This window comes from Pelodiscus sinensis, chromosome 1, assembly GCF_052426305.1.
Source record: "Pelodiscus sinensis isolate ZL-2025 chromosome 1, ASM5242630v1, whole genome shotgun sequence".
Classification (NCBI taxonomy): domain Eukaryota; kingdom Metazoa; phylum Chordata; order Testudines; family Trionychidae; genus Pelodiscus; species Pelodiscus sinensis.
Genome location: NC_143052.1, coordinates 161,251,579 through 161,272,888, shown reverse-complemented (window position 1 = coordinate 161,272,888; position 21,310 = coordinate 161,251,579). Strand labels below are relative to the sequence as shown.

The window sequence follows — 21,310 nt, the reverse complement described above, 5'->3', positions numbered from 1 at the left end:
ACAAACAGGTAATGGCTCTCACCTTTGGAATTCTGAAATGATCCCGAGTTGTTGCTTTAGACTTCGTGATTAAGCTGACCATTCAACTCAAGCCACTAACTAGAAGATTTCTTCTAGAGTTGTAGGAACACTCCAGCAACCAGTTAACAGCAATCAGATGGTAACCTTAAGGCAGTTAAGGTTAAGTCTCTCAGGAAAAAAATATCCACTTCTTACTACACTATCAGGGTGGGCTGAATAAGGAGACAAGCTGCTAACAGAATGAAAATCATGAAACACTCATTTCTGCATTCTGCTGCATAACTTTTCTCCTCATAGCAAAAAGAAGGGTAGTAAGTCATTTAAAGAAATGGGGTGGCAGGTGAGAAGCAAAACAATTTTAAATTACAGTAGAATAGGAAGAACCATAAGTCCCTCCTACTCATGATATTAAGCACTTACGTTATATTTTAAGGAATTATCTAGGAGCCAATCCAATAGTATTTTCCTATCAAAGGACGTGTCTAAAGTAGTCATCTACTTTATAGATGTTCCACATCTGAAGCTGACAGTCACTTCACAAAATGTCACCTGGGTCCTTTGTACAGAAAGTCTGGTTTCATTCCATGAATCATTTCCCAGACACCCGACATGCACATTTTTATCATTTTTTCCTAAAGCAACTCTTCAAATCAAAATACTAGGGTCTTCCAGCTTCACAGTACAGTAAAACTGCGGTGGTCCGGCATCCAGTGGTCCAGTACGTCTGATGGTCCGGCACCAACTGCAACCCGGAAGTGCTCCGGCAGCTGCTTCAAGTTGTTAGTCAATTACACTAACTGCGGCTGGATCTGCAGGCGACAGGCTTGCAATTTATCTTTGCTCTATCTATTGCCTCTGGGGGGCGGGAGGGGAAGGGGAGAGGGAAGGGAAAGGGACAGCGGCAGGGGCAGGGGCGCCAAACTCTCCGTCATGTTGCAGGGTGGTCGAGAGGGGGCAAGAGGCAGGCAGCTGCTTCAGGAATTTCTAGTCAATTACACTGCCCCGGGGCTGGATCCACATCCAACAGGCTCTCAGTCTGGGGGGGGGGGGGGGGGGGCAGAGGAAGGTAGGGGTCGGCGGGGGAGGGGTCAGCGGTGTGCCAAACCCTCCCTCCTGCTGCAGGGAGGCAAAGCCTGCAAGCGGCAGAACCGGAGAGTGGGCAAGAGGCAGGCAGCTGCATTCGGGAAGTTCTAGTCAATTTCACTGCCCCAGGCTAGATCCACAGCTGACAGGCTCTCTATCTACCTTTCTTCTCTACTGCCTGGAGGAGGGGGGGGCAGAGGAAGGTAGAGGTCGGCGGGGGAGGGGGTGGCCGTGTGCCAAACCCTCCCTCCTGCTGCAGGGAGGCAAAGCCTGCAAGCGGCAGAACCAGAGAGGGAGGGAGAGGCAGGTAGCTGTTTCAAGAAGTTCGAATCAATTACACTGCCCCGGCAACAGGCTCAATCTACCTTTCCTCTCTACTGCCTAAGGGGGAGGGGGCGGTGGGAACGGGTAGATCCACAAGGGAGGGGAGATGATCTCTTGTGAGTTTCAGCAGCAGCCTGTCACCTGCGGATCTACCCGTTCCCACCGTCCCCCTCCCCCTTAGGCAGTAGAGAGGAAAGGTAGATTGCGAGCCTGTTGCCGGGGCAGTGTAATTGATTAGAACTTCTTGAAACAGCTGCCTGCCTCTCCCTCCCTCTCTGGTTCTGCCGCTTGCAGGCTTTGCCTCCCTGCAGCAGGAGGGAGGGTTTGGCACACAGCCACCCCCTCCCCCGCCGACCTCTACCCCCCCTCCTCCAGGCAGTAGAGAAGAAAGGTAGATCGAGAGCCTGTCAGCTGTGGATCTAGCCTGGGGCAGTGAAATTGACTAGAACTTCCCGAATACGGCTGCCTGCCTCTTGCCCACTCTCCGGTTCTGCCCCTTGCAGGCTTTGCCTCCCTGCAAGAGGAGGGAGGGTTCAGCACCGCCCCCCCCCGCCAACCCCTACCCTCTCCTGGCCCCCCCTCCTGGCAGTAGAGAGGAAAGGTAGACTGAGAGCCTGTCGGCTGTGGATCCAGCCAGAGTAAGTGCAACTGACTAGAACTTCCTGAATGCAGCTGACTGCCTCTCGCCACCTCTCCCCTTCCTCCGCTCGCATGCTTTGCCTCCCTGCAACAGGAGGGAGGGTTCAGCACCCCCCCCCCACCCGCCTACCTACCCCCTCCCCTCTGCCCCAGGCAGTAGAGGGGAAAGGTAGATTGAGAGCCTGTTGATCCAGCAGCGGCAGTGTAATTGACTAGAACTTCTTGAAGCAGCTGCCTGACTCTCTCCTCCTCTCTGCTTCCGTGGCTCGCAGGCTTTGCCTTCTTCTGAAATGGCGGAGGGTTCGGCCCTTGCGGCGCTGTTCCCCTCCGACGAGACCCACCCCTGCCAGAGTACCTCCTGATAGTCCAGCATTTCTGATAATCCGGCACCACCTGGGTCCCAAAGGTGCCGGATTATCGGAAGTCTACTGTACAATTATGGTATGTATGCTTGAGATCTTTAGAGTTCTAAGAATGCCTATGCGGCTGCCTCTTAAGCACTACTTTTCAAGACTGGGACAAAATAGGAAAGCCATTTAGCAGAATCTGTTGGAAACATCTGCCTTTGACAGAAAAATTTCTGAAAGTAAGTAACTTACTTCTCCTGCAATAACGGTTACATTTTTGGAGGGTGAAGGGGAACAGGTCAGTATAGGTACCACTGTGAATGCACTTTTCTTTTTAGTAACAACATCCATGAGGGCTCAACGTGTACCTTGTGCTTCCCTTATACTCTTCTGCAAGGGCATAAGGAGTGGAATCAGCATGATCTTCCCTCAGGTCCCATATTATTCTAAGCCAACGATAACAGGCTTTAAGAAATGGGTGAAGAATGTATCATGGGACCCACATGGATATTAACATCCCAAAAGTAGTATGGTTACTCAACCAATAGTAACCTTAATTCTCCTAGCTATATTGCTCACTATTTCTGCTCCTGGTACACATGTCCCACATGAGAAGTTTTATTATTGATAGCACTGTTCTGTTGTGGCCGATGCAGAACCATAGGAGCCCTTGTGACCGTCTTCCCCATGCAATTTCTACTGCTCACAGCTCCTTTGTCAATAAGAACTCCTTAACTTCAGCAGACATGTCTTCAGTAACTTGGAATCTAACAGTTCCTTGGAGTTTCATAGAAAATTAGGAGTGGAAGGGACATCGAGAGATCGAGTCTAGTCCCCTGCCCCCATGGCAAGACCAAATACTGTCTAGATCATCCCTGATAGACATTTATCTAACCTACTCTTAAATATCTCCAGAGATGGAGATTCCACAACCTCCCTGGGCAATTTATTCCAGTGTTTGACTACCCTGACAGTTAGGAACTTTTTCCTAATGTCCAACCTAAACCTCCCTTGCTGCAGTTTAAACCCATTGCTTCTTGTTCTACCCTCAGAGGCCAAGATGAACAAGTTTTCTCCCTCCTCCTTATGACACCCTTTTAGGTATCTGAAAACTGCTATCATGTCCCCCCTCAATCTTCTCTTTTCTAAACTAAACAAACCCAATTCCTTCAGTCTTCCCTCACAGTTCGTGTTCTCTAGACCTTTAATCATTCTCATTGCTCTTCTCTGGACTCTCTCCACATCTTTCTTGAAATGCGGTGCCCAGAACTGGACACAATACTCCAACTGAGGCCTAACCAGCACAGAGTAGAGCAGAAGAATGACTTCTCATGTCTTGCTCACAACACACCTTTTGATACTGTGTGTCAGTCAGCATGCATTTGTGTTGGTTGACTTGGAAGTCAAGGCAGGCTAAGAGGTTTAAAGTCTTTTGAGTGTTTGATAAACTGTGGAAAAGCACCCTATGTCAGCGAGTTTCAAAGTACAGACACCCTAGGTACCACTACACACTGGTGCTTGTGGGGGCCAAAGACAGATTGAATGGTAGAACCTTGTACTGATACTGAAACTCCCTGCAATCAGAGAAAAAGTGATGGGAGGATGAAAGTTTAGATATAAAAGTGTACTGCAGGTAGAACACCATAAACCAATCCTTAGGATCCAGTGAGAGGAGGGAGAAATATAGGATAGCCATTCAGACCATGGAATGACAAATTAAGTTATTTAAGCACCATACGCCTAGGATATTTGTCTACCCACCTTTTGTTTGGAAACCATTAGTAACTGGAGAAGATGCTTTCCCCTCTGAGTAACCTTCTCTACCACTACCAATTTTGAAAAGGAGGCTACTTCCTATTCTAGAACCATTTCATGAAGAATCCTCGAAGAAAGATGGGGATAAGGTGGTAGGGGTCAGAGTGAAATTCAAGTAGCTATGATATTCATTTGCTATCTTGAGGTCCTACTATTTCAATGTTACCCCAGTCCAAGTTTCTTTAAACTAACAGAAAAAACCACCAAACAGAAAAGGGCATGGATGAACAAGTAGTCCAGCCAGGATCTTAACTGTGCTATCAAAACAGTTTCCTGATCACTTGTACCACCTGCACGTCTGTCAAAATGATGGTAAATGAGCATCTCAGATTAAGTTACTGGGGCTTCCAAAATGGCTCTGTAGGGAATATAGGCCACAGTCAGGGACTATTTTCTGAAAGAGGACTGAGGCATTCAAGGCTTGTGTATAGAAGCTGGGACATACATATAGCCCCAGTCTCTCTCCAATCTTTTATAGTGCATTGCCTCATCTGATCATGCTTGACAGCTTATTTCCTTGAAATGACAGTTCCTCTATGGTCACTCAGTCTTCAGAAAGGATGTCTACCATCTGTAGCCAGCACCATCGTCTCATTGTCACTACAGATGGTCCTAGCTGGCAAGTCCATTGCATATAATGCTGCCTAGAGCACCACTGTAGCAGTGAGCTGCCCTTCAGTAGTGGAGGATTTCTGCTGCTCCTGATATTCATTGGAGTCTTAGTCTGTTAATCCCATAATGGACTTACACTTTTCCAGGAGTACACAGTAGCTAACAAGTTGACATTAGAGACGCTGAGGAATATACTTTTTCTGATAAATTAGTTTCTTAGAATCCTATTCTTGGATCGTCGGCCAAGTTTATTCTGTATTTCCTGGGCAACTTGGACCTCAAGCCCAGGCACTGGAAACATCACTCTCATCCTGTTGCCTACACCTGCTATTTCCTATCTGCATGTTCAAAGTTTTCCATTTACTGCCTTGTACTTCTGTATTTTTGCAAACCACAGCCACTCAGATTTGCATGACACCTCTGTGAGCAGGCTGAGACACTTAAAGCCCCTGAGAAAACCTTGCTGTGGCAGAGCTGTGGCTTCAGGCAGGAGTTAAGTCCCCCCCTCCCCGCCATAGCCTACTAGTATGAGTGGCTAATTCCAAGCTTCATGGCCTACTAGTAAGAGTGTTGGTGTCTTTCAGCAGCCCTCTTATGTTTCAGAAAAGCTGCACCTCTGAATTTTTTCCAGACTTGAAGAGCTATTCCTGTAAGTGTAGTGGGAACAGAGGCAACTTGCTAGAAAGGTGCTATGCCGGAGGTACAGACGGCCCCCGACTTGTGACACGATTGGTTCCTGGGGAAGCATCACAAGACGGGGGCATCATAACTTGAACCCCCATTTATGATAGGCGCTCTGTGCCACCGTAAACGTGGACCAAGGACGTAAGTCGGGGATTTGCAGCCCTTTCTGCACTTATAAAAATATTTTTAAGTATGGGGGTCGGAACTCGGACGGTCGTATGTCAGGGGTTTCCTGTACTAGAAAGCTACACTCTTGGTGCTCTAGTCATCTCTGATCTGAGGAGAGGCAGAACACTCCAAGAGATTGACAAAGTCAAGATAAATACGAGTAAAAATGTCAACCAAGTGGATGGGAGAAAATGAGTTCCATAACTCCTGGGAGCCTGGGTTCTAAGTTCTGGAGTCTTCAGCAACAGCGGACTGCTTCTGAATTCCAGCTGAAAGACATTACTCATTTCTTGTGAAGGAGGAGTTGTGCTGTAATAAACATTGTTTCTGCTATGACCTCTATTTTTTTTTTTTTGGGGTGGTTGTATACAAAAGGCAAAAACCCCCACACCAAACACACAAAAATATTTTGGCATTTTAATGTCAGATATATGATCAGGCAAGAATCCTCATCAAGTTTAAGCTCAGTTCCAAATACTTTTTATCTTTCAATTTAGGAAAGTGACGAGAAACATATTAACTGTGTGTTCAGTCTGGTTTTTACTTTTCTTGTTTATGAAGTTTATTTTTAAATGAAATTCTTAGCCTATGGAAGTTGACAAGTAAGACTTCATAATATAAATTAAGGGAGATACAATTGTCAATAATATTAGAATGCATATTTGCAATCATATACATTAACACCCAATTTCTTTTGTACTCACTGTATAGCTCAATAGCCGTACAAATTTCAGTTTATATATGGCTACTTCCCCCGCCCCTTCACTAGTGAGTAAGGTGTGCTTTTCCTTAGTCACTACCATTATCAATGTTTAAGTAAAGATTAATGACTGGCTAGCAAGTTTTTCTGACCGTTCTTCCAGACTGGTATGTTAAGGTTTCAAGGGTTGTTTTTTTTTTTAAATCATCAGTTGGAAAATTTGAACAGATGTGTTAAGATGACTGAAATAGTTTTAGATATAAATACCTTTTGACTTTTACTGGAAACAATTGCATTTGGAAATTTAAGAACTCTTATTGTCTTGGGAAACAAAAAAGGGGCAGAGGGGAAGGAGCAACAATTTTATAATTTTGTGGTTATTTCACTTTAGAGATGTTAATGTTGCTGCAGTCTTTGTATACAGATGCAATCTATCCAGTAAAAGCCACTACTAAGAGTTTTTCAAGCTCAACTATATTTAAATATTCAAATTGTATTATAATTTCTAACAGCAAATACAATCTCTTTAGAATTTACAGATACAGGCAGTCCCCGGGTTACATGGATCTGACTTACATCGGATCCCTACTTACAAACGGGGTGAGGCAACCCCGCACTAGCTGCTTCCCCCCAGCAGACCAGGGAGACGCGAAGCTAGCGCCCCCCCCCCCAGCAGACCAAGGAGACGCGGAGCGGCTTTTCTCAGCAGACACCTCAGCTGAGAATAAAGAACTGAGGGAAGTGAGGTGTGGGAGAATAAAACTGAGCTCTGGAGAAATGTTTGGCTAGAGTTTCCCCTACAATATGTACCAGTTCCGACTTACAAACAAATTCAACTTAAGAACAAACCTACAGTCCCTATCTTGTACATAACCCGGGGACTGCCTGTATTATGAAACAGTAGGTATCTATGTTTCCCCCCCCCTTTATAACAGCACAGTTTAAATGGACACTTCTGGTTGTTTCTTGCTTACATCAAACCAGAAAATCTACTGCAAGATTTACTCTTGAGCCTTCTGTGTTATGTTTACAAGAGCCAGTAAATTCAGAGACCAAAAGGATATTTTGTGTCTTGTTTTAAGAATGGTAAATCAAGCCATGCTTTCAGGTTGGGATTAATTTGTTTTTATGTTGCACTTCTGAATCCATTTATTCTATCTGAATTTAGCTACTCTTCCAATATGTATGCCAAGAGACGGTTAATGGTCTATTATAAAGTTTTGGTTTTAAACTTTTACTATACAACTGACAACTAGATTAAAAAGGTAGTTCACATATGGCTTCTTTCCTATGATATCCATTGTTATCTGGTGATATCTGAGCTCAAAAAGGCAACACTGGTTAAGTTTAAAACAGCTTATCTAGCCAAGAGATACTGCTGAAATGGTTTTATTTCAAGCGTCATTGCACATATCTTGTCATGAGAGTTTTGTGCAATTCTACGTAGGAATCAAATTGACTCACATTTAAATGGAGATTATTGAGCTGTTGAAGATATTGCAACAAGCTTATTTTAATATTGTTTTAAAATGTGAACTTTATTACTTTTCTGCAATGCTGCCAATGGGGGGGGGGGGGAAGGGGGGGGGAGAAACCAGTATCCGAACTACTTCTGTTTGTGTTATTGATCATGCACAAAGATTCACCTTAGTACAAAACCATTTCAGTTTTTCAATTCAGAAGTTTTCATCTTCAGAAACTTAGTGCTACAAATACATTTTAAAAATGTTCTTTATGTCATTAAGGTAGGTTAACAGAAAAGCTTAAAGTATGTTACTGTGAAAATTGTGAACAGAAAGCACCTAACTAAAACATTAATGCTTTTAATTACGTTAAAAATCTCATATATACCTTCAATAGCTAATTTCAGCTGGTTTCTTCGGCAGTAGATGTTAACAAGCAACTGAAGAGTTTTAAAAGTTACAGTTCCCGTTCATGTGTGTTAGGTTTTCTGGTCAACTACTGCAGGACTAAAATAGTTCTGAACTACCATTTTAATAAATTCTGCTGTTGAAATGGTTTATCTCATTTTAAAAACATAATCTTCAAAAACCTAAATAGGCCTTGTACAGTTTTTCCAGAGCTTCTTAGTCCATATTTCTAATTAAACATTAAGTATTAGCTGTGTTGAATAACAGTTCAAATAAATAGACAAAAAAGCTGTGTCCTAGAGCAATGTATAGGTCATATCTGTATGACGATATTGCTACTTAGGATAAATGTATTATGTTTATTGTGAATGTATTCTTACCTTCTTTCCATGTTATTTATATGGATTTTTTCCATTTCAATATTTTAAATAGCATTTATTAAAATGTATGAAGTATTAAAATTCCATCTCTGACAGCATTGTTTCAGTTCTCCCCAAGACAGACTAGACTTGTGTATATTGAGTCCAATATTGCTCACCTTTCCTCTCCCCACTGGATTATAGTAAACCTGCTCTGAGATTACCACCAGAAACCTGTGGTTATGAAGTAGTTAAACCTGCTCAAGTATTAATTAGCATTTAGAAGCTGTGACTTCAGATGTTTTATATGTACATTGTTTTGTGCAATCTTAGTCAAATTCACTATGCATTCACAGCCTCAAAAAAAAGGGAACAATTTTTCTGCCCCAATAGCCCAAGAGACACTTCATTACTATCAGAGGCCCACAGGCTCAATCGGTAGCTTACTCTAGCTACAATGGCATCAGCATGGTAACCGCTGAAACGAGAGAGAATTCAGACCTTACCATGAAGGCTGGCCCTCAAAAATGTAGGAAGAATATAATGAATTTACGGTTATTGTTCTGAATACTGTTCCTACACATTAACTGAGACATTTGCATGTATTGAAGAAATATGTAAACTCCATTTGGCCTACACCCAACAATACGGCAATATGTTAGGTCTCAGCTCTACTGTGAATGCTGCTACATGTGATAGTCATTAAACCATGGTACCCTTCCACTTTGCTGCAATATTCAAAGGCAAATGTACTATGATTACATGGCACTTCCTTTGCTACTTAGATTCTTTACCACAGCAAGAACTATAACAGTAAGTGCTTTTCTGATTTAATTACTAACTGAAAGTCTACCAACAGTTGTGGCAATACCCCATCCACAAGAGACCACCACACAACCGGAATTCCCCAAACTCAGCAATTTTATTGTACTCTTTACCAGCGAAAATATCTTCTGTTTGTCAACTGATGTCAAATTAGGTAGCATGAAGTTGTCAATACTGCTGTCTTCAGCACAGAGGAAGGCAAACACTTGCTCTGATGGTACTGTTTACTTCATCTTTATTATGATCACATAGAGCTGGTATAAAATCTGACACTGTGGTCTTTTAAGTACTATGATTGACACTAGCTCTTTGAAATGGCATCAGTACTATTAAGGTAATGTTTACTTCCATTTGTCCTTCCAAGTTTTATGTTAAATTTAATCAAAGACTGGGTTTTAAATAACCCATTCTATACCATGGCTAAAAACAGCAACATTCAATTAGACACCTAGTACAATTTCTGATACAGTATTTTAACAAAGCATTCTTGAGAGGTAGGGCGAAACAACTCACCCAATATGTAGATCGTCTTTTGATCACTTTTTTGTCCAAGGGAATTGGTCACCTTACACATGTAAGTCCCAGTATAATTGTAAGTCAGTGGACTGTTGAAATGCAGAGTATTGTTTAAAGACATTAAACCTTCAGGCCATTGCCCATCCAACCTAAATTAAGACAATATTTTGAGGCAGTTTAAGCACTCAGAATTTACATATTAAGATTTAAATGCAAACTATATTACCTGAAAAAAGTTAAATTATCTTATATTTACAATAACTTACTTTGCTGAATGCAGCTGTTATGTTATATGATTAAAGCTCTTTCAGATAAGCAGCAATATCAATGTAAGTCAATTTGTTGGGTTCTTCTACAAGAATGTTGGCATATTGAGTCTTGTGCTCTTCAGCAGGTTTATAGGCTACAAGTAAATCTTCACCCTTCTGAAGTAAGGATTAATGGACATGTTTTCTAGAAGCCCCAAAACTATTAGAAGAATGAGCAATCTTAAAACAGACCAACGTAATCACTAGTTTAGCTCCAAATCATGTCATTGGGATTAAGTTAAAGAATAATGTGGCCTGAAACTACAGCACAGTTCTGTCAAATTTGTAATAAGATTTTAAATCTAATATCGCAGTTTTACTGGTAATAGCACTATTTAACTAATTTAATCCTTCAATTCACTGTTACTGGATGTCTGAGAGGGACAGTCAGGACAACATATTCGGGCTTTAAAAGACTTGTATTTGCCTCTCAATTTATCTGAAAAGTTTAAACTACGGAGCAATTTTTTTTTTTTTTTTTTAAAAAGATGACTGTAAAAACAAAGATACAATTCCCAAAGGATCACCTAAAGTGCCTTATTTTGTTAGTACATGCCAGGTTGATGCAAGTGGAAATGCCTGTCTTGTGTTATCTGAAGAAGTGGGTTGTATCCATGAAAGCTCATGATACCATCTGAGTATTTTGTTCATCTTCAAGGTGCTGCTAGACTATTTGTTTATTAAGTTTATAAAGGAAGAGAGAGAGAATATTACTAAGGGCCTGTATATTTCTAGCATTTAATTCTGTGCCTAACACTTACATTCATTTGTATCTATAAGATTTCACATATATATATTGCCTTTGTTAGCTGTTTTTTGTTAATATGCTGAATGACTCATTTAGGGAAACCTTTACAATGACCCTTTATTGTTAAGAAAGCAGATGTTTCAGGGCATAGAGAGACTCCAACTACTAATCAATAGGAGAGATTTCCTCTCTCATATAGTCAATGGAGTTAAAACACCTACATCCTACCTACCCACGCCCAGTGGGTGGTTGACAGCGATATATGCACCTGCTGTCTTGATAACAGATTTCAGTTGGCAGTGTCTTTGAATACGCATCTGAACCCTGAACACTCTTGTGCCTTGATTTAAAAATATGCAGGAAGGGGCAGACCCAATGCCAGGGCAACTTTTCCTCAACTACTCGTGTTTCAAATAAGGCTCTGAGGCAGAAGGGAAGGAGGGTGAATGCTAGCACGCCTTAAGGGGCATACCTCTGGAAGTTGTATAAGGTGAACAGAGAGATTACCTGAATAGTGTCCCTATGGGTGCTCCATGTCAGCAGGCTCCCATCATGAAACAGGGTGATGAAGAAGTGGATTCAGTATGCATCGCAAGACAACATCAAAGGCCATGTCAGTCCTGGAGGCAGGCATGAAAGAGTGTAATGCTGGTAAAAACATGGGTGACAAAGACCAGGTGGCTACCCTGCAAATGTCTCAAATGTGTGTATTTTTGAAAGGCGCTGAATTGAATCCTGACAGAATGGGACCAGTAACTCACAAAGGGATGACGTGATTTAAAAAAAAAAAAAAAAAGACTTTACAACATGAGAAATGTAACCTGCAACCCAATTTGACAGACTCTGGGTGCAGATCTGGGTCCCCTTTCACTCTTGCCGAGATGAAAAGCCTATGAGAAATTAAAATAAGAGCCCACTGCTGTCAAGCCAAGTTCTCTTAACATCCCGTGTCTAGTAGCTCACTTATTCTATAGAAGAATGAGGCTTGGGATAAAATACTGGCAGGAATATCCTGCTCGATAAGGAATTCAAAAGAGACTGAGGAAGAAAACCAAGATGATTTTTTTTTGTATATCCACATGCTTATCTCAGTAGAACACTATCTGGTGGGTCAACTATCAAGTATGCAAGCTCTTACTGTCCTTGCCAAAGCAATGGTTACAAAATCTTAATAGCAAAATGAAAGAAGGAACAAATCCCTGTAGGCTCAAAGTGGAAGTTTTTTCAAAGCAATGAGAACTAAAGTGAGGTCCCAAGCCACAGTTTGTTCCTAGATTGGGGGGGGGGGGGGGAGAGAAAGAGGGAAGTAGGATGAATAGGTTCTTGATCAATTTTCACTGCAGAACCTTTGTGTGGGATGGTGATCTTTGACTACCACAAAGCATAGAAATTGCTTGTTAGAGGGATGAACAGTGACATGGAAACAAGAATCCTGAAGGTTAAAGGAATAGTCTCTCTGATAAAGGGAATTCTTCCTCCTAGGATCATATTTTGAACCATCAGATGGACCAGACAGATGTTTTAAATCCTGAGTTTCAGAATTTGTCGTCCCCCACCAATCCACCCACCATTTTTGTTGGACAAGAAAGCAGCCAGGAACAGAATTACTTCCCGATGAAACAGAACCTTTTCTCAATAAATGTCCAATGGGATGGGTTGCTCTAAGAAGCCTTCATGAGAAGGATCCCTGCGATGAGGCACCTGGCCCACACTGACCCTGTAAGGGTAAAACCCAGCCTTGGGAGAGGGCTGAGTGCAAAGCTGACAGCTGTGGCAGATAGTACTGTAGTCAATTAGGGCCCAGCTGTGGACTGTATAAATAAAGACTACAGGAGGGAGCCTCTTGTTCTGGCTGGGGAGCAGGAGGGACCTGGCTGCTAAGGAAGCTGGGGGGGCTTCCTGGGACAGGGCAGTGCTGGGAAAAAGCAGGCAAGCAGGGCTGGGGAGTTCTGGCCTGGCTTCACTCCCAGGCTGCAGGGCCTGAAGCAAGGCCTGAGAGTACTAAGGTTGCAGGGGGGCAGCTCGGACAGGAAAAGGCAGCAGGCCCACACCACATTCCTTGCCAATGATGAGTGGCCATTTCAGACTGCCGTTGGCCCCTAGGTAAGGGGCTAAATGCAGACTAGCAGTGGGTCACTGAGACAAGGTGGGTATAAGGCAATTGGGATTCCCTGGGAGGGGAGGACCCCAGAGAGCAGAGATTGATAAACCACCCCCCAAAGGGGCAGCCAAGAATCCTTAGAGTGGGCACTGCTTGAGGGCAGTGTCCTGAATAGGATGCCATGGTCCAGGAGCAATGTGGGTCCAGAACTGACATGGAGAGACACAAGCTAATTCCCAGGGCTAATGGCAGGAAGCAGTGCGGTGGGGAGTCTACCCTGTGAAAGTCCCTAAAAAACAACAGCAGTGTTAAGGAGATGGCATGATGGAGAAACTTATGGAAGATGCTTTTAAGACAATCTGTCCCCACTTAGTTCCCAGGAACAAAGGAAAAAGTATTTTACCACCTTCAACCAATGAGTCAAGACAGGCATTTTAAAGAAGTCACTGGCTGGGAAGTTGCTGAAGAAGCAGCTGCCCCTTCATTAGGAAATTTGGGTTCAGTCCTTCTCATGGGCTAGTAGTGGACTCGTCAAAATTGAGCTGTATATAAACTACTGTATTTTCTTTATTTGCAGGTATACAGATATATAGAAAAGCTTAGTGGCACTCAGGAAATCTTGATAATTGAGGGGCCCATCCAGGTTGTCATTTAACTTGGGAGACCTTCAAAATGAAGGTCCTCTAATATTTTGTAGGGGAAGTCTGAACCAGAGCCAGGAAGCTTGGCCTAGAGAGATGCCTTACCAATTCAACTGTCTGGCCCTCTGTAATGAGAGAAATATTGAGTAAAATGAAATTCTAGAATAGAATTAAGTCACATTTAACCAACAGGGCTTGATAAATAGCTGCTAAACTGTTAGAAGGCCAAGCATCAGATCTAACGACCCAGCAGATCCAGTCATTTTAGCTCCTTGCCGGATTGTGCTGAACAGTGCTAAGGTTGTTTATTCCATTCTTAAGCAGTTTCGAGCTCCAGAAAGCAGACAGTATTAAATGAGCCTCTATTAGGGATATAATATTTTTTGTGGACTCATCTAAACAAAGGTGCAACAGCAGATGGAATTCGATACATCATGCAGTTAGAAAAAGCAAAGCTTTACATATGCGCAAGACAATCTAGTCCCGAAGTGAATGTAGGATAACCAACAATGAATGTTTGATTAAGGATTTCTGACAAGTGTTCCAGTCATTAGAATAGGATATGGAAGTAGGCATGACACCATCTGATGACAACAATTTACAGGAAGGTGAAGTTTTTCTTTTCCACTGGCTCCTGCTCTAGAGGATGTGTCTGTAGAGTGCAACCTGTGTGTTCTGGTTCATGTACTTTCAGAGAATTCTTGAGATAGCACCCTACACAGCAGTATGTGCCATAAAAAGCCCACAGGTTTTAGAAAGCTCATTGTGACATAACTTTGGAATCTTGCACTATTCCTTTGTCATCCTTCCTATAACAAACCATATATTTTTGCTATGAACTCCTCCTTCAATGTCCATCTCTAAAGAAGGGTTGCAAGGTGGAGGAACCTCATACAGACACTTGAGCCAGAGGACGTTATGCAATGGAGGGAAATGGTGGAGATACCATTGGTCAGACTAGTACTGGGCCCCAGAAAAAGACCTGCATTTGTATAAATTCCTTAGTTAGAAAGAGGCTGGTGAGGCAGTTCCAGAGAATGTAACAGTACCAGCTGGAAGAGTGTCTCGAAAGAACATGCATGGGGACTGTCAGCAGCAGAGGCTGAGTCGCCATCAAAGAAAAGAAGGGAGGGTAAGCAGGCTCAGAGAAATGAGACGTGCCTCTCAGTACCTTTCAAAAATGGTGACTGGTGCTCTTTGGGGATTCGGATGTCTTTGTGAAATAGGGACCCGGACAGTACCAGAACCCCTGGATGTGTTCTCCCAGGAGCAAGCACATTGGGTGGTACCAGACACCACACCAGACTGGCTGGTACACTTTTCACTTCTAGCTATGGAAAACTGTATCAATAAGGACTTACTCTCATTTTGACATTCAAAGGCACTGAGTCAAGTGCCAATATCAGAAATCTGTCTAGGTGGCTTCTAAGTATGCTATCATGGTCACAGTGCTGCAAGAAAGATCAGCAACAATACCTATTTTGGAACATGAGGTCTCCTGGGAGGTGATTTTCCCTTTAGCTCATTCTGGAGAATGGGATCTTATCTTGGAAAGTCTGGGGCCTCTCGTTACCATGGAAGCAAAGCTGGTCAGTGGAATCAATGTATTGGGGAGAGGGCACTCATTGCATAGGTTCTCAGAATACTCCATAACTAGGAATTCAAATTTTTCCCAGTTCATTTTTAAATGTTTTTAAATCTGAATTATACTTTACATTTAGAGGGAATGAGGATTTCTCCCAAGCAGTAGCTAAGCAGCTTTAATGCTCATCACTGCAGGAAAAGGAGTTGTGGCACATCTAGAAAGTTTTGAAGCCTAAGGTTTTGAGCACAACTCACACTTGGGGCTGTGGGTGAGGCTAGAAGAAAAAAAATCCCTATGGAGAGAAGAGTGGACTCTCTCTGTGAACTTGTGCTCTCAGGGAAAAAAACCCTCAAAATACTAAATTGAATAAATGGTATAAAAACAAGGTATAGAGAACTGAACAATTCTGGTAGAAGATGCTGATCGTGCAATTTGCAAGCCACAGGTGGTTCAGAAAAATGCAATGGCAGAGGGTCCTTCCTTGCCTATATATCTTTTCAAGATCTAAGTACAACCTGCAGACACTGATGGCAAAAATATATGATCAAGAGTGCAAGGGTAGTCAACATATTTTGATGCAGAGTAACCGCAGGGAAACTACTTAGAAGAATGTGTGTATGTTTTATTTCTATAAGCTTCCACATAGTATGCCATGCAATGTCATACATTGTGTCTATTTTTAATCAATACCCTAAAATTCAACATGTACAGGAAGTCCCCAAGTTACAAAGAGGTTGTGCAAGAGCTGGCTGAGGTCTTGGTGCGCACACACGTGTGTTTGTAGGAAGTGGAGATGGGGGAGCACTGCCTCCCAATTCTCCTCACAAAGGGGTTGTGTTCCAAGTGTTCATTCGTAGGTCAGCTGTTTAGAACTCAGAATGCATTTTCGCATAGAAATATTATAAATGGCAATTAAGCTTTTGTGGGCTAATCTGAGAATCTACCTAACCCACAGTGTGGATGAAATACTGTACATTTGCAACGAAAAATAGGAGAAACTTTTTTTATTTAATCTTGACTACTGGTGCTTGAGGAGAGGTTAATTGGAGGAGGAGGAGGTAGGGAATTTTGAAAGACACTTCCAGGCATCCTGCAGCCATCACCCCCTCCCACTGAGGTCTCCGACACCAGGGCCACCCTTACACAGAATACATAGGTAATCTGGAAAATTTGGGACACTAATGGGTCTTAATTTTTACCCATCTCTTCCAATCAATGTGGCTGTGCTTTCTCCAAAGAGGATCTAGTTAATTTAGAGCTATCTCTATACTGGGAAGGTTTGGCAACAAAAATGCTGTTGATGTGCAAAAGTTTGAAAAAAGTGAAAACCAGTCAAACTGTTTTTTGGTCTCTCATGGTCAACATTTCATGGCCACATTGCTAGCTCCCTTGACAAACAGATCAAAGCCATTTGGGTAAGCATCCCACAGTGCAGTGTTGTGGGCAGGCAGAGCTGATCCCTGCATTTCTTGGGATTCCCTCAATTCTCCCATGGCGCACTTAGCTGCTGGGAGTGGCATCACAAATAGCTCTGTGAGCTCTCTGTGCTGAGGAATGTCAAAGAAGCACAGCTGTCTCTCCAACCCTCCCTCTTCTAGCAGGGCAGAATGGGAGCATTCCAATTATTTGCTCTTCCTTTGTTCCCCAAATGGAGCAACCCACTCAGTTGTCAGGTACATCCAGGAGCTTTGAAAGAGGAGAGATGCATGACTGCAGGGCAGCAGAGATCATAAAACAATGAGTAGCACCATCAGGACAGGCATTGTGGGATTCTGCAAGAAGCCAGTTCTCTCAACAAGGTAGCAGAGTCCACACTGGCTCTATTGTTAACAATAAAGGGAGGAGAAAAGACAAATCTTTTGCAGGGCTCAAATTTGTGTGTCATAAAAACTGGGTGTTTCTCTTGACCAAAGTTGCATTGTAGTGTAAACACGCTCACAGTTGTCACCATCACAGTTTTTGGCAACAAAAATGTGACCGTATAGAGAAAGCCTCACAAGTGAAAACATCTCCTAGACCTATTAGCAGAATATTGAACCCATGAAAGAGCCATTCAAGTGGTAATAAAGCCATTTGCCAACCCCAGATATATATTGTCAGTTTTTTCATTTACTGTTAGTCCACAAGACTTTAGTTTAAAATTTGCTTTAAAATTCTTTTATTGGTATATTTCTAAAGATTATAAAAAAACATCCAAAAAAAATCAAGTCCCCTGAATGACTGGGCACAAAGGCACCAGTTTAATAGTGCTATGCAGTGCCCCATAAATCCTAAGGATGTCACTGCCTGATGATGTAGGTGAACTTTTGTTTCTACAAGCAGACATTCTCAAGTCAATGTTTGTAACTTGGGGAGTACCTGTACTGTGAATGCATGTGCTCATTGCATGAATATTATACACTGCTGCAATAAGGACTTGTTTGTTCATCTCCTCAGCCAAATAAGGATTCAATATTAACTTTAGTGTATACAGATTTGTCCATTTCCAGGTTATTAAGGTTGCTCAGCATGTGCTATATTCCAGGGCTACTCGACTTCTGAAGCCCCAGGGGCCACAATGTACTCACAGCACATGCTGGGGGCCACAACTTAAGTGGGGTTGCATATACATGCAAATAGTTTTTCACACTGATGGGCATGAATACAAAGATTAAGGCAAGACTACACAACACCCAGGCCCCTTTTAAGTTAGTCCTGCTGATATTGCATAAATATCACATTTTTATTGATTTCTACCCATATGACAGCACTTTTAATGAGCAATGACAGTCCAGGATTTAACTACTAAAATGCATATTAACAGAAGACCATTATATTGTCTTGCCATTGTGGAGTGTGTGCCTAATGGAGGCCATGCTCAAAGGACCCCACCCGTGGACTGTGTGTGGAGCCCCGCCTAAACCCAACCCACACTGTGGGCTGCATGTGCAGTAGCCCTGTGCTATACTATTACTGAAAGAACCTTAAATGAACAAAAATACCTTAAATGACCAAAAAACAGTCAGGTATAACTAGCAGCCCAGGCTTATCAATTAATCCACACAACTACATGCACTCCTCCCCTTGCTTATCTGTACCAGAGGCAGCAGGATGGGAGAGGGGAGCTGACAGGCACGGTGATCCAGCTTTTAAGACCGCTCTCACAGAAACATCTGCCTCCCCCACCTACTGCCATCTAGCATCCTTAGCTACAAGTAAATACCCCACCCATTATCCAGCTATCCCAGCCTTGCAGTTTTCAGTCTCATAATAGTGGTCTGACCCTCTGCATTATAGCCCAGTACAGTATTCTGCCAATAAACCACTACCTCAACTTCTTACAAATTGGCATTCTTATAACGGATTACATTTCTGCCAAAGAGTTAACCGCAAGAAATGTGTATACAAATTCCTCTACAATTTCTTGAAATTAAGTTCTCTCCTTCTACAAAGTATCAGACTTGTATGTACCACATAAGGGATTAAATTAAATCTGGGAATTGGTCAAGGATTACCAAAAGCCACCTACTACTGAAGTTAAGATACTTTTGAAATTAGATCATTAAATTACTTGTCATTTTTAATCTGCAACATAACATACTGAAGAAGAGACAATGAGCCACCTTATATGTATAATTTTGAAAAGCAGCTTGCATTTTCTTTGTAATTATGCTTTTATATCGTTACCATGTTGAGCAGTTTAGTCAAGCTAAAAGTGAATGTAATGGATTTAATGAAATTTAACTGGGGATTAACTGATAGTCACTCCATTAGATGTTACAATATGGGGTGTGGGTGTGTGGGGGGCTGTGTGTGGGAGTGGGGGGGTGGGAGATATCACATAAGCCAGGTTGATTAAATTAAGCCTACTTAAAATTAAGAAACAAATCAAATTTAATAATTGTGTAGCATATTTTATTTTGAGTTTAGAAGATCCCACTGAAGAAATTTTGGAGTTCTTATTTATTTTGTCATTAACCACCATACATTTCAAACAAACAATTTTAAAGATTGAACTACTGGCCTTTTTTTTTTTTCCCTTCCTAGTGATCCAAGAAGCAACTTGAGGATACTAAAACTGATCTGTAATGATTACCACCTTGTATGCCAATGATTTTCACAACACTATTATGGTTTACTGTAGATGATTAAACACTTTAATATAGTTATTTTCTTTGTTTCAAATAAAGTAACTTCACATGGCCAGTCTAAGTTTTTCTTTAAGAGGAAAAAAGGCAAGTTATGCATTGGGCCATATATTTGCTTCAGGTATCTCCTTCGAGGGAACATACTTAACATGCAAGACTGCACATGGCAGGAAGGCAGGACTCAGTAAAGCCACCCATTTCATATGGCATTCACAAAATGCAAGTTTTAACCACACAACAGAATGCTATACAAAATACCAGATTGCAATACAGACTGACAAACTGAGTCATGACATGTCATCTTATGCCTCTTATTTCCAAGTAAATACAGTGCCTAACGTAAAAACATAACAATGACCATACTGCATCAGACCAAATGTCCATTTAGCCCAGTATCCTGTCTTTTGACAATGGCCAATACCAGATGTCCCAGTGCCTTATCTTTAGGGCATGGTAAATTTGATTACTGAAATGATACTTCATATTTTATTCAACAAATATCCAGTCTTTTTGCATCTTTACTTTAAATATACTCCTAACTCAGAGAGAGGAGGAAGGACAGACAATAGATGCTTCCAATGTCTTACACTAAGCTCAAGAAATTCAAATATCACAATCACTTGCCAAAGAAATTGTTCCATTTATGAAAACGGATTTATCCTAAAGAGCTGGCAATTGTTCAGACTTCAAGAGTAAAAATTATTTGTACTTTCCTACTCCACTTGCTACTGGTTCCCCTTTCCTTAGGAGGAAAAATCATAGAAAGCCAATATTTTTCTTTTAAACTTCCAGAAATATAAATCCATGTGTCTGATTCATTAACTTGGGACATATCAATAGCAATCATTTCTAACCACATCTAGTGATCACTAGTCACGTGTTGAAACCAGAAAAGCTAACAGAAATACAAGGGCTTTGTTTCAACTTTGTCTTAACCCTGTAACACTCTTCAAAGCTCTGCATTACTGAAATAATTGTGTACCTAACCGGAACAATTCATCTTCAGTTTTCATATACACTTACCTGGTCCACGTAAATTCCATGGGCAGCGGATTTGCATCAGCATTGCAGCGGAGCTGAACATGCTCTCTTCCAATAAACCAATTTCCATCATACCCGGTTACTGAAACTTCAGGGGCATCTACAAAATATGTGCAATTTCACATGCAGATACTCACGTACAGTCTTTAAAAAGAGATGTGCATTGTTTAGAATGATACGTTTATATGCTGTATTTAACTAATAGTATAGCACTACTTAATATCCAACGAGTAGTGGTAATTCTACCTGGAAAGCTTAGTAAATGACATGTACACTGGTGTCAGAGTTTTAACAATGCAAATCAGCAGGCTCCATTAATTTTTAGTTTCTTAACTGATACAAACTGAGATAATTATATAGCCTTGGCACCAAAAATGCCAGTTTTTAGTACAATGCAATTTTAACTTTAGTTGTCCAAATATATTAAATTCAGTGAATTCAAAAAATCATTATACAGTGTAAGGGATGAATTGCACGTATGATATGAGAAACTTTTGGCTAATGATTTATGCTGTAGTGAGTATATGCACTGTGCTTATGTAATACTTTTAAACAAGAAACTTAAGTTTCTTCTTTTTTGTTTTTAATTTCTTTTCAAAGGACCCAAAAGAATTAATGATAATGGTACCAATTGGAATCCCATCTTCCCAACTTTTCAACCCTTCAGTATTCTTACCCCCAGAATCTCATTTTAGCCAGCTGCAGAAAGTCTTCGAGTTTTAAAAATACAATTATAATTCTTCTACGGATGTGTTAGGGGCAAATTCACAGTATATTACAAAATGTGAATGCTGA

General features: G+C 41.6%; 1 protein-coding gene across 2 annotated transcripts in view; it reads right to left on the bottom strand.

Annotated features, from left to right (window-relative positions):
- The window catches only part of NECTIN3 (nectin cell adhesion molecule 3), a 133,391-nt gene that overhangs the window by 51,336 nt on the left and 60,745 nt on the right, over positions 1-21,310 (bottom strand). For both annotated transcript variants that reach the window (XM_075908478.2, XM_075908472.2), the window contains exons 4-5: positions 20,498-20,615; positions 9,962-10,113 (exon numbers count right to left, since the gene is read on the bottom strand). In XM_075908478.2, the coding sequence (XP_075764593.2) occupies positions 9,962-10,113; positions 20,498-20,615 (270 nt within the window). The remainder of the gene's footprint in view (positions 1-9,961; positions 10,114-20,497; positions 20,616-21,310) is intronic.